The 12,679-nt window shown below is 48.5% G+C and overlaps 5 protein-coding genes across 5 annotated transcripts; 2 read left to right on the plus strand and 3 right to left on the minus strand.

Annotated features, from left to right (window-relative positions):
* Positions 1-140: 140 nt before the first annotated feature.
* BO87DRAFT_411714 (FAD-dependent oxidoreductase) lies at positions 141-1,855 on the plus strand (the record flags this gene model as incomplete). The annotated part of the gene is made up of 6 exons (XM_025626457.1): positions 141-292; positions 351-508; positions 558-1,004; positions 1,052-1,175; positions 1,222-1,533; positions 1,582-1,855. 6 exons carry the CDS (start codon positions 141-143, stop codon positions 1,853-1,855), a joined length of 1,467 nt encoding a protein of 488 aa, XP_025485235.1.
* Positions 1,856-1,983: 128 nt separating this feature from the next.
* Positions 1,984-3,087, minus strand: BO87DRAFT_296197 (SNG1 family protein; the record flags this gene model as incomplete). The annotated part of the gene is made up of 1 exon (XM_025618980.1): positions 1,984-3,087. One exon carries the CDS (start codon positions 3,085-3,087, stop codon positions 1,984-1,986), a length of 1,104 nt encoding a protein of 367 aa, XP_025485236.1.
* Positions 3,088-4,754: 1,667 nt separating this feature from the next.
* Positions 4,755-6,846, minus strand: BO87DRAFT_6133 (uncharacterized protein). The gene has a single exon (XM_025629425.1). It carries the CDS (start codon positions 6,545-6,547, stop codon positions 4,844-4,846), a length of 1,704 nt encoding a protein of 567 aa, XP_025485237.1. The 5' UTR covers positions 6,548-6,846; the 3' UTR covers positions 4,755-4,843.
* On the minus strand, positions 6,715-9,403 carry BO87DRAFT_371905 (Zn(II)2Cys6 transcription factor). Its single transcript, XM_025622153.1, has 7 exons — positions 9,325-9,403; positions 8,935-9,271; positions 8,663-8,852; positions 8,575-8,606; positions 7,254-8,526; positions 7,026-7,204; positions 6,715-6,955 (listed from the first exon to the last, which is right to left on the minus strand). The coding sequence occupies exons 1-7, from the start codon at positions 9,381-9,383 to the stop codon at positions 6,944-6,946; spliced, it is 2,082 nt and encodes a 693-aa protein (XP_025485238.1). The 5' UTR covers positions 9,384-9,403; the 3' UTR covers positions 6,715-6,943.
* Positions 9,404-9,939: 536 nt separating this feature from the next.
* On the plus strand, positions 9,940-11,094 carry BO87DRAFT_432374 (short-chain dehydrogenase; the record flags this gene model as incomplete). Its single annotated transcript, XM_025627621.1, has 4 exons — positions 9,940-10,326; positions 10,393-10,689; positions 10,744-10,812; positions 10,867-11,094. The coding sequence occupies 4 exons, from the start codon at positions 9,940-9,942 to the stop codon at positions 11,092-11,094; spliced, it is 981 nt and encodes a 326-aa protein (XP_025485239.1).
* Positions 11,095-12,679: the final 1,585 nt, after the last annotated feature.

A 12,679-nucleotide genomic window follows, 5' to 3' on the forward strand; every position in this document is an offset into this window, starting at 1 on the left:
TCATGCTCGTTCAGGCACAAGATGCCAAGGTGGGTCCTCCGGCCACTTAATTTAGCCACCGGAGGGTGGTTATATACCCGGCGCTCGTCTTCAGACATCACTGCACACATACCTCTTTTCCATAGCTTGATTATCACATAATGCAAACAATTACCGTTGATGCCCTCATCTGTGGTGGGGGCATGTCAGGCCTTGCCTGTGCCTCTTTTGCCGCGTCCTCTGGGGCTAAAGTTCTCGTTGTAGAGAAGCAGTCCACCGTGGGCGGGTCATCCAATTACTCCGCAGGGATGTTGTATGTTGAAGTTAGCACCTATCAATAAAGGGGACACGTACTGATTGCGTTGGTGCAGCTGGGGTCCCAAGTCCTACTCAAGTCTGCGCTCATGGGTACCATGGGGAAATGCCGATCTCCAAGCCGCCTGGATGCAAGACTACCTCCCGGCCGTACAATGGATGCGTGAAAATGGTGTCCCAGTGGCGCAGAGATTTGATGGTATTATGACAATTGGTATGTCATTCTTCTCGTTACAGCGACAAGTAATTGACACGAGGTACAGGCATCGGTTTCCCAATCAATATCCCTCATCTCCATGCATATCATCAGCAGCGCATCAGAGATAGCAATACCGGCTCACAAATATTCACCAATACCGCGGTGGTGAAGCTCCTGCAGGAAGTTCCGGGAGTCCCTGGATCGCGCGTTATTGGGGCGGTTATTCGTCGCGCGGATGGTGCACACTACGAAGTTCGAGCAAAGCGGGTTGTTCTAGCCACTGGGGGATTTCAAGGTAACCCCAGGCTACTGTCTATGCATATGGGCCAACATGCAGACGACATGTTTGTGCGATCCAACAAGGGATCGGTGGGAGACGGTTTGATCCTAGGAACACAAGTAGGTGCAGGTAGCAGTCGTGGGATGGGCACCTTCTATGGTCATTTACTCGCGGCGCCTCTGCAGGCCGAGAAGGTCGACCCACGGGATTATTTGCCGTTGGCACAATATCGTAAGTGGCAGAAGATCTCTCCATACATGTTGCTAATTATCACCTAGAAAGCAAACATTGCCTGCTTATCAACGAGAGCGGCCGGAGATTCGCGGATGAGACGACCGGCGACGAGATTATCAATCAGTATCTCGCGAAGCAAGAGAAACGGCGAGGATTTCTTCTCTTCAAGTATGTTCCCCATGATGTTCCTCGAAGTATATGCCTGACAACGCAGCGATCGCACTCGGACCCAGCACTGCATCTCCGCACCGTTCCCCAACGCGGGTGAGATCGATCGTCTAGCCAAAGCTCAGGAACACGGCTGCCGTGTCGGTAGTGCGCCGAGCATCAACGGGCTGGTCGACATACTCAAAGAATGGGGAGTAAACGAGACACAGGCTCGAAGGACAATTGAACAATATGATCAGGTCATCCGGCTAGGTAACTCGACTGTGGCGTTAGATGCCCCTGTCGGGGCAGGCGGAAAACCTCCAGTCCCCTTAGTAGAGGGCGACGGACCCTTCTTTTGTATGGAAGTGCAGCCATCGTACGTATCCCTTCTTCGATCAAACTGTGCATATGACTGATCATGCAGAATTACATTCACGTACGGTGGCATTAGAATCGACCCTAGGGGCCGCGCGTTGACGACCGATGGAAATCCCATCCCAGGGCTGTTAGTTGCTGGGGTTGATGGAGGAGGGTTCAGTAACCTCGGATATGCGGGCGGCTTGGCTCTTGCCTTTGTGACGGGCTTCTGGGCTGCAAAGGCAATTGCGATCGAGTTGAATCTGCCGGTCCCTAGCTTGCCAGCCGCAGACCAGCGAGATGCAGTAGATCGAGACGTTGGAATGGGAAGTAAACTGTAAAGACATGTGTATCGGATAGCTTTCCTGTGATGTGTTTATTACTAGAGGATTGACATTCTTATCGAGTCAACTACAAAATTAATGAATACACATGATTTCAACGCCAACGATTTCAAAGGTTATACCAGTCACGCCCTGGGCCCCTCGGACTTTTCATCCTCTATAATCTGAACTCCGGCCTTCATCGCTGTCTGATGACGATACCTCAGAGCAACCGCAAACCCCACAACACCCACAATCCACCAAGACCAGAGTATAGGCAAGCTTCTTCCCAAGTAAGGGTTACATCCTCGCGTCCAGACCTGAAGGAGCGTATCATAGAGCTCCCTACCAGGCAGAGCATATCCCCAGCGATAGAAACCCGGCGATAGCTCAAAGGGGCTAAGCGTGCTCGAGACATTCAGGATAATCCAAGTCAAGATAGCGAAGGGGATGAACTGCATCGGCACAAACGTGGTGACAAACTCAAGGAGCAAGTAGTGAACTTGCATTGCAAGCCAGATAGTCATCCAAGTCAATCCAAACTGCGAGGAGTGGACGTCCCACCCTTCGCGAAAGGCCCATATATATCCAGACATTGCGAGAGCACTGATGAACGTGTACACTGAAGCGACAAGGGCACGGAAGCTAACCAGCTGAGTGAGTGAGACAGCGAAAAGATTGAATTTCATTGAGATTCCATTGATAGCCATGAGGAAGAAGAATTGTTGAAGGATCGGCATAACCATCGATACGGTATTGTAGTAGAAGGGAGTTCCCTGGTCGGTGGGGAGGAGGTCGGTTTCCGTGCTGGCTATAGGTTGTAGAAGGGTTGACGCAATTGAAGGGTTGAAGACATTGGCTGTGGCGAAAATGGATGTTTCGTTTGCTTGGCTGTAGACGTTGCCGGTTACCTGGACCAGTTCGGTAAGGCTTGCGTGGATTGTCTGCGCATAGGCAGCATATTTGGCGCTGTTCCAGACATATCCCAAGGCGTCGGCATTATTGTAGTTTTCTGCTGCAGCTGGGGAGGCGATGGCCGTTGATAGACGCAAAGAAGCATTGTTTTTAGCATATATAGCTCCCCAGTACCCTTCTTTGCATACTGCACGCTTCAAGGAGTCCTCGGTAGGATACTCTACTATGGAATGTTGTTCGATGGTGGGAAAGGCTGGGCTTTTGACAAGGTCGTAGGCTTTCAGCACGGATTGGCCGATAATGCCCTGGTCAAAGTCGACATAAAGAACTTTCATTGCACTGAACCGCGTGCCGTCTTGAAATGCAGTGCCATACAGATAGCACATGTTGGCGAGGAATAGGACCTGGAGGGAGACGAAAGCCCCTGCTAGGGGACCTAGCATCTGTTTTGGAAACTGCATTGTACTGCTTCCTGATATGTTGGGCAACTTGAATTACTTGCACATACAGGAAGTGAGTTTCGACGATCAATGAAGATAAACAAGATAAAGAGCGTCGCTTATATGGAGATCATGTGAATCGAGAAGACGAGCTGCCCACGCGGAGGTGCGCGCTGTTATAGCCTTGAGCTGTATCCATATTCGCATTCGGCATTTTCTAGAATCCGAATTGCATGATCGGACTATTTTCCCTTTTTGATTATAAGGGGTTAAGGGCTTTAAAACCCATCCCAATTGGTACTGGCCATATTTGGGCCTTCTTGGCTTTAAAGATTGTCTGTCGATTTGGGCTCCTGGGCGGAGATTAATGAGTCAGCGGATATTTGTCTGGTAAATAAGGAGTATCCGGCAAATCAACCAATTAACTACCTTGAATGACATCTGCAAATGACTCAGCGGAACTATGATTTCATGAGGTTCCGAGTTAAGCTCCGAACAGGCTCAAGGAGTGGTCTGGACGTTGCGACTATGTCCATAGGTTGAGTTAATCTATTGCCTTCGATCATATTACTTCATATGTATATTGCTAAAGCCGTATACAGTGCCATAAAGTGACGTTTCTGGTCAGGAGTCAATCTTCAAAGCGTGTCCATCGCCGAGTCAATCCGGGCGATCATGTTCGGATAGACCCTAGCTCTGATCATAAGGTGGGTCATTCTGGGCTTATGAAGTTCCTAAATATTCAACTAAAGCCAATGGGCTAACATCAATGTTCCGAGCACCTAGACTGGCAAGCAAAACTAATTGCAGGCTCAAGCCTTCCTCAAAATCAACTTTGATTTCTTCATTATAAACATAGCATATTTCGCCAACCACATACGTAACGTAACTTGCAACTAAAATCATGATAGGGCATTACCCTTCTACCCCATGTCGGCAATACTCATACTTATCTGCTACATCCTGCAGAATCCCTCTGAGCCTGTGAGAATCGATGTCAAGCTTTTGACGGCTACCGGTCATGTAAATGAACGGATATTATCTAGACAAAAATCACAAGCCGCTACGCCGGCGCACCTAGAGAGTGTAGTGGAATTCATACCCACACAGAAAAATGCGGCGTAGAAGTCGATTAACAATGCTGCGGGATTACTGCCGGCAAGGTTAAAGTAGATAGGTGCTTTTGATTTCATATATCAACGAGGAACAACAATATATATTCAAAAGAGCGCCCCTAATTGCAGTTTCACGTAGTTGAACACAACTAGATAGCATCGAAATGAATGAATGGAATTGTAATTGATGACGATCATGCCAACTGATTAAAGTGTGATGAAAGCAGCACACGACCTACACAATACCAACGTGCACTACTCATCAGTATAGTTGGGAATATTCTATGGTAATGGCGCCGGGCATACTCGTTGTTGAGCCTTGGCTCCACACATTTAGATCCACCTGATGTGAACATAGTTTTTAGGCCCTTCTAAGAACCTATGGAACTATAATATATTTCCTCTCTAGCCAGTCGATTGAGTCTGGAATTATACTGACGCGAAGCTCTCACGGATGATCAAGGCGTGGTAGAAATAAGTATGTATTTTTGATGATATTCTAGTATAAAGCAAGAAAGAGCACGAAGAATCAGGTCCTAGTTATTCACAGATTTGTACAAACCTTGCATCACTTCATTGAAAAGATGCTCCTCAAGGCTAGCGGTTGACGATGCAAGATATGGGCCTTGTGAGCACTCCTTCACAGACTTGGCATAATGGCTGCCCATTTTCGCTCTAAGTTGCGCCCCAAGGACTCTATACAGAGACTGTACACGTTGTAGTGAGAAAGGACCGCGGTATTCCATGGACAGACTGGGTAAATTTGATTTCGAAAGTCTGTGGTATGCGTTGCAAGGATGTTCCCAAAGTCCAATCTGCATCAATATGACTGCAAGACCTTTCAGATCTTCGCCTTTCCAAAATCGAATTGACTTCATATCAATGTCCGTATTTTCGCCCTGCATTCTGTAGTCATCCGAAAGGCACTGCCAGGCGCTAATGTACGGTTTGCTCAGGTCTTCCCATTGATCTCCCTCATTTCGGAAAAAGATGATGTTGCTACCGGAAAGCTGCCTGTGCTTCCACCCAGCAATGTGCAGCTGTAACAGTGCAAGGGCGAGTTTTTGTGAAAGACGAAAGCGGCTCTCTAAGTTTGGACTTGGTGAAGCGAGGATTCCGGGGCAGGACGCGATCTTGTCATCGAGTGTCAATATCCGGGCCGTACTATTGGTGTGTTTTGGGAATTTGAAAACATATCCCACAATAGGGCACTTTTTACCATCAGGCAGCTGTCCTGTCGCCAAACTATAGCCCAAACAGGGTAGCGTGCAGAGTCCAGGGTCAATCCTAGAAGTCCTTTGTAGAAGTCGAACGAAGCAACTGTATCGCTGCGCTTGGGCTTCTTCGTCAAATGTGTTCCGGACACCGTGCTTGCGCAACCGCCATTCTACAAAGACAAGTTCTTCACTCCAGGACTTCTCTGAATTGTAAACATAACGATACCGGGTAAGCGGAGACCTTGCAATGTTGCTCTCAGGCGATGTACGATCAATAACCACTCGGGGGATCTTTGGCGTCTCAAAGCTTTGGAAAGAGGATATGGGGATCTCCAAGTTCTTTTCAACTGCCGCGGGCGGAGGGTTTGATGATGAAGAGGCTATAGTATTTTCGATAGAGCCTGTCTCGGATTCCAGCGTTTCTTCGCAGATATTGCGTTCGTTTATCTCACGCAGCTCGATTATACTCGCAGCCTTAGGGTTTCCCGGTCTAAACGTATGGGTTGCGGCATCGAGAACATCTAGGATGAGCTTCTGAGCAATCTCCATATCCTGGTTACGTCGTAACAGTCTCAGGAGATCTTCGTTGTACGCAGCCAGTTCTGAAACCAGGGCTCGTAACTCCGTTTGCTTGTGTCGCGTCCAGCAACTTTTAGTGACCCGGAAAGAGGGAGATACGAACATATTCATGGCGGCCTCTGGCGATAGAACAATTTCTCTCAAGGGCTTGTGCTCTGCGGTGGCTTGCATCTGGTTCTCCAGCCCCAGAGCCACTTGCTTCAGGAGTTTCAATATCGATCGCCGGATCCCGCGGTACTCCAGGTTACCAGTTCGTACCGGAGTCTGGGGCGCCAGGTATATCTTTGCGCTTCTTCCCCATTCATGAAATCTCGACCGCTCATTATCAAAAAGCCCTGCCAGTGCTGTATCCTTTGGGGAGATAGCGTCTCTTAGGAACACATACCCTTTATGACAAAGAGTATATAAGGAATCCAGACGCTCCTGCATAAGCGACTCCATCATGGAAGAAATGCCGACGAACAAGGAATAGAGAGGGACAGATGTGTGTGAGTGCACAGGCTGCCCTGGTCTGTGAAACCAGGCGAGGTGGCCCTGCCTATCACGTGAGCGTACTTGCGCTAGTTAAGGGCTGTCCAGCTATCCATCAATTAATGGGCATGCTTTGCCACCTTCGTTTGAGCAGGTGTAACATTGCAGTTGAGGTTTAGCCTAGAAACCCACAACGCAGGTCATCACACTTCCCAATATACCCCGCTATTCAACGCTTCTCGTGGCATTTTGCTTTCCTTTTAGGCACCCTTCACAAGCATACGGTATCGAATGAGATGGGTTAGTAACGAGTCATCTTCATTAGAGCAGATTTAGTGGGTCAAGGACTCCCACTGTATAAACGTTTATTTACATGGCAAGCTATATCAGCATATGCAGTTAGCCTTCTCTGATCCGCACAAAAGAACCCTTGTGATGCTAGTATACTTACCCAACTCATGTCACCAGAAAAGTCCCACAGATTCACAAGCTCACTTGGCAGGCGCGATATATCGAATTCGGGCTCGGTCGACAATAGCATCTTGGGCTCTGCCACAGATATTGACCCCTCCGTTTGAGGATCAAGGGTAATTCCTAGCATTGGATCGAATCTATCTGTCTCTGTCTCCGCTATACAGGTGTCAGAGAAGGCCAGAACGGAAATAGATAATGATCTTACTGGAAGTGGTGCTGTGGCCATTGGTATTCCCGCCACCGTTGCTGCTATCTAATGGGGATACACTGCAAAGCACAGGGGCATTCAGCTTCCTCAGCATGATACTAGTTGTCTGCCAGGCTTGCCAGGCCTCCGCCGACTCATCCTTATATTGTGACCAGATCCGCTGTGAAGTTTGGAGGGCAAAAAGGAGATCGTCCTTTCTCGGCATTCCAGCCTGCCCGCCTTGTTCACCTTCCCGCTCGAGGTTGTGGAGCTCCAGGCATACCACCATCGCCGCCAGCATGAAATCATTCGTGGCCAAGGAAGTCACGAACCAACGACATTGCGCTAGCACTCCTCCTGCTTGAACCTGACCATCAATAGTCGCTTGATGCTGCAGAATACGCACTGCTGCGTCAAGACAGATACGTCGAGACTCTGCATACCGAACATCAGAGTGGCCTTCGCAGAGGGACTTGCGATGTAGGATGCACCGCGTCTTCTGATACAGAATTTCCAGGTTATAGCGCAGCATGACGAGACGTGGCGATGCCGTAACAGACTCAGATACGCTGCGGAATTGGAGACATTCTGGAACTGCGGCATAGGACTCATTCAGTTGATTGTCGAGTTGATAAATCAGTGCGGACGGGATAGGCGCGGTGGATGCAGCATGGTCAATCACGAGACCGAATACCCTGGAGAGTCGACTTTTCGCAATCAAATAAGCCACCGGGGTAAATGCTGTGTCCGGACGGGCTGGTGGCAAGCTCGTCGAGTCCTCAGAGAAGTCCTCATCTAGGAGATTGTGTGGCGGTTGTGTATCTGCTAACCCGTCATAGATCATTCGGGGCAGACCCAACTGAAACGAAATGAGTGCATCCAGTTGGGACATGAGCGTCCATATACGTCTTCGCATTTCGGCTGCAAAACAAGAGAGCTCTGGATAGCGGGAACCGTCCCGATGAAGGCCAGCCCGCATGGCCAGGCGGTTGATCATTCCCATTAACAACCAGACCTCGTGATGAAACTCTTCGCCCCGGAAATACTCCGTTTGCGCGTAGAAGATTAGTGCCTCTATGGTATATTTTGTCGGAGCTGTATACTTGTTATCAATGAGGCAATAGGCAGCTTGTTGCCGAAAATCATCACGCAGCCCGTGGGTGTCACCGATCGGGTCTGGTCTGTGGCCCTCAGTGAGCTGGTGATGGTGGATCGCCAGACACATGATACTGAAGAGAATACTCAACCATGCCAGATTGACATCTTGTGGATGAGTCCAGAATTGGTCATACTGTGAACGTCAGCATACGTACACATGTCACGTGAATTGGTTCCCTACTTCTTTCTGGAATGTCGGGGCATGCAGGACAACTGGACAACTGCGTTAAAACTTCCAACCAATATCCCTTCAAAGTAGGTATACATACGAACACCCGGCTCCATAGAGCTGAAAAATCGTGACACCAGCCGATCTACGGTCGGTCTTGGCGGGAGGTGACTCAGGACCTCCGCTATCCCGCCGGGCGGAGACACCCCTCGGAGAAGGGCGGACCCGTTATCACACCGGGAAGGCAGATATGGTGGCCCTAACTCGACGCACTCTTTGAGCTCGGCAATCTGCCAGCCAGGTCGTCGGGTCATGTTAGTACAATGTCCTAGTGGAGTTTGTGATGACCGCAAAAGGAAGGTTCTCACGTACACTGTCTTGCAGTGCGGTCCAATGAGCCCCTGAGACATAAGTCATCCCCGTCTGATCGACCCGCAGGCTACCAAAGGAGTTGGCCACTGTCTCTGGGCTAGCAGCCGGAGAAGAATCGCTTTTATGCGCCAGGTGAACTGGGTTCTCTACCGTTTGGGGGGTTTCGCCCTTTTGCAATGCTACCACTAGATCCTCCAGTTGGCGGATCCGTTGGGTCAACTGCCGGGGCTGAGCAGGTCCATTCCTCCGTGGAGCTGCTGAGGCAGGATGAGCATATACGCATCCTAACCCACGCTTGGTACAGCTACTACAAGGCTGGAGACGGTCACATCTTAACCTTCAGGGGGTTATTCAGTCATTCACGCGAACTACCACAACGGTATGCCTTACTTTTTCTGACGACAAAATGTGCAGGATATAGGCGTCCGAACGGGGGGTTTGGATGCCATTGTTCCTGATACAAAGGATTAGTCTTGTAACAGGGTGCGTTGAATGGATGGGGATATTGATGTGATACTGATGTTGGGCGTCTCTTGCGGGGTTCACCGCCGCGGCTTACTAAGCTAGATGTCTTAGTTAGTTAATAACTACGAGCCTGCAGGGTTTTCTATATGTTGCACAGTTCATAGTGTTGTCCTGAAATCTCCATAGCATACACACTCTTTCTTGCATACCCAGCCCCAGAAATGGTCAGTCTGTTGGAACCATCTGAGCTAGGCCATGATACAGGCTTGTTCACCAAGACATTCAGTGTGTTTGGCTCAATGACACTCCAAGATCGGCCGGGCTTGGCGCGCCGGGCCGGAGATGCTAGCGCCGGAGATGGTCCCGCCCTCCCGAATTGTGGCTCCGGATTGAGGGTCCGGAGGGCTTCACCTAGTATAAATCCACCATTATGATCCAGGTATACGTCTCAATTCCCATTCCGAATCATCCAACATTTCCTAGCATTCTCCAAGATAATATACCATCACACTCGGACATATACTCACAGGCGCGCACACAATGGCACCCGCCCTCGGCCAGATCTTCCCCCCAAACCCTACTTTTGTCGAGAAAGACATGCCCGACCTGACGGGAAAGGTAACTATCGTCACTGGTGCAACTTCCGGAGTCGGTTTCAACACAGCATCCATTCTATATTCAAAAAATGCCACTGTTTACATCGCTGCCCGATCTGCCGACAAGGCCCGCACGGCTATCAACGAGATCCAGACCTCCACGGAGGGAGCACATAGCCGTGGTCGCCTCTACTTCCTACAACTAGATCTGTCCGACCTAGCGAGCATCAAAGAAAGCGCCAATAGGTTCCTGGAACAGGAAGACCGTCTTGATATACTGATTCACAATGCCGGGGTCATGACTCCCCCGGCGGGCAGTAAGACAATTACTGTATTTGCCCCATAGCAATAACAACAAACTAATGGGGAAAACATCAAAAGCTGATATGTGATATAGGGCCATGATCTTGAAATGGGAACAAACTGTCTCGGTCCCTTCCTCTTCAATAAACTCCTTCTTCCCCTTATTCAGCGCACCGCGGCCACGGCTCCTGCGGGTAGTGTGCGCGTGGTGTGGCTATCATCCATGTTAGCCTCGTTTGCGGCAACCGGTGGAATTATCTTCGATGATGAAAGTGATTCTCCGAAGGTTCTGTCTGATGCGATGCAGAACTATATGGAAAGTAAAGTGGGGAATATGTTTATCGCCAAGGAGATGGCGAAGCGGTATGGTGGGGACGGCATTCTCAGTTTGGTTCGTTTGGCCCTTATCAATGACTCCTACTGTATACATGCTAATAATACACAGAGCGTGCATCCCGGCCTCATGAAGACTGAGTTACAGAGACATAATTCTGCTATTCAGTCCACGGTCATGGTATGCTTTCCTTTTTTACCTCTACTAGTGGAGCTTTTGGCTGACAGTAATCAGGGCTGGATATTCAAGGGACCGCGGTATGGAGCGTACAGTGAGCTCTTCGCGGCGCTATCTTCAGAAGTTACAGAAGAGAAGAATGGAGCGTATATTATTCCCTGGGGAAGGTTCGGTCCTATCCCTTGTCATCTTCAAAAGGCCTTGGTGTCAAAGCGTGATGGAGGGGCGGGGACGGCGGAGAGGTTTTGGGCTTGGTGTGAGAAGGAAACTGATCCGTATCTTTGAATCATCCTTTGCTTTTTCTTTCTCTGCAGAGATACTGTTTGGGATGGGAGTTCATAATATAATACCTTTTGTTTTTGAGCCCAATGTGATTTAAAATTAATGTGTCTTACTGTTTAATTTATTGTGTGGAACACAAATATTCATGGCAGGATACTTCATAGGGCAGATAGACATAAGCTGGTATTCAACTACAGAGAACATGGTATTACAAGTCTCGTATTTAACAAAAGATTAGTCCCTTTGAAACCCAAATGGCCCAGACTGGAAGCTTTATATCCTCACTCCTATCCCTCGATTTACCCCATGTGCGCCTGTATCGATCTGGTGAGTAGTGACTAATCTGGTCCTGATACCGCGCACTTGAATCAAGAGATATTCTTATCCGCATTATTATCAATCACAGGCAAGCAAAAGTATTTTGCTGCAACGATGGAACGGGAAGAGGTAGAGGGTAGACCTGCAGTCCGATAGGGGACACATTTACCCCTCTCTTTAGACACCAATCTAGGCCAGATTGTCGTAAATATTGCCCTGTTTGTCTGGTAATGGGTGAAAATATCACTAAATCGCCAACCTCTACTCTCCGGTATACTCCGGTATCCTGATAATCTCCTCGCAGGCCTTGATGTTTAGCCGAGGTTCCCCGAGCCCTTTGGAAACGCAGGGAGACTTCCTTTACCGTCCTGCAATAACTCTCATTTACTGCAATTGTAGAAAGTGCAGCATGTTATCCTCATGGCTCGGCAATCTGCATTAATCAAGGAACTAAATATCACGTTAACGAATTTGAAGCGAAGTATAGCTAACATTGTCGGCTCTTGGTAGGTTTCGTATGCACGAGAGATGTAGAGGATGCCCTGGTAACCAATTTTATAAGTCCATAAAATTGACAGCGCGTTAAAGGGATAGTGAGTAGATGGTGAACTTGGAAGGTCCTGGTATTGACTAGGAATAACCCTGGTCAGACAGCTACATATGGCAGAGGGTATGCAGGCAAATGGGCCATTTGAGCCATGCACTGTTGACAAATTTTGGTCAACAAGAATTGGAAGTGTCAGTCAAAGGGCGTCATGGTCCTTTCTTGGGGCTATTGCATCTGGTATTAGACATTTAATAGTCGTCTAGATTATTATGCGGTGCTGGGGAGGATTATGTCCTACCAATGAATAGTACTATAGGACGTACGTCGCTCATGCATGTGATTATGGGTCACTTTAGTGAGCTTCCACTCCAGCTCTTTACTCGGAAGACGAAATTCGGAACCGTCAATTATATCAGGAGTACACAAATATTATGATAACGTGCAGCTATTACTAAACGGGGACTCAATAATGGCATTTTCGATTGCAGTCGTCGCTGTTTCATGCGTCATTGGCAGGTTCCATCTTACAGCCATGCGGCCGAACAATAATAATAGTATGAATAATGAATCGTAAGAACTACATATATTTTGTAAAACTAGGACCCACAGAAGGAAACACCACTTGTCTCCACGTGCCCAGTCCAAGGCATTGTGAAGCGCCTTACTACTGATAAGAGTATTATGAGATGCAATCTTTCTGCTAAGGTTGTTATCGAATTCTTC

Source organism: Aspergillus neoniger, assembly GCF_003184625.1.
Source record: "Aspergillus neoniger CBS 115656 unplaced genomic scaffold BO87scaffold_1, whole genome shotgun sequence".
Taxonomy (NCBI): domain Eukaryota; kingdom Fungi; phylum Ascomycota; class Eurotiomycetes; order Eurotiales; family Aspergillaceae; genus Aspergillus; species Aspergillus neoniger.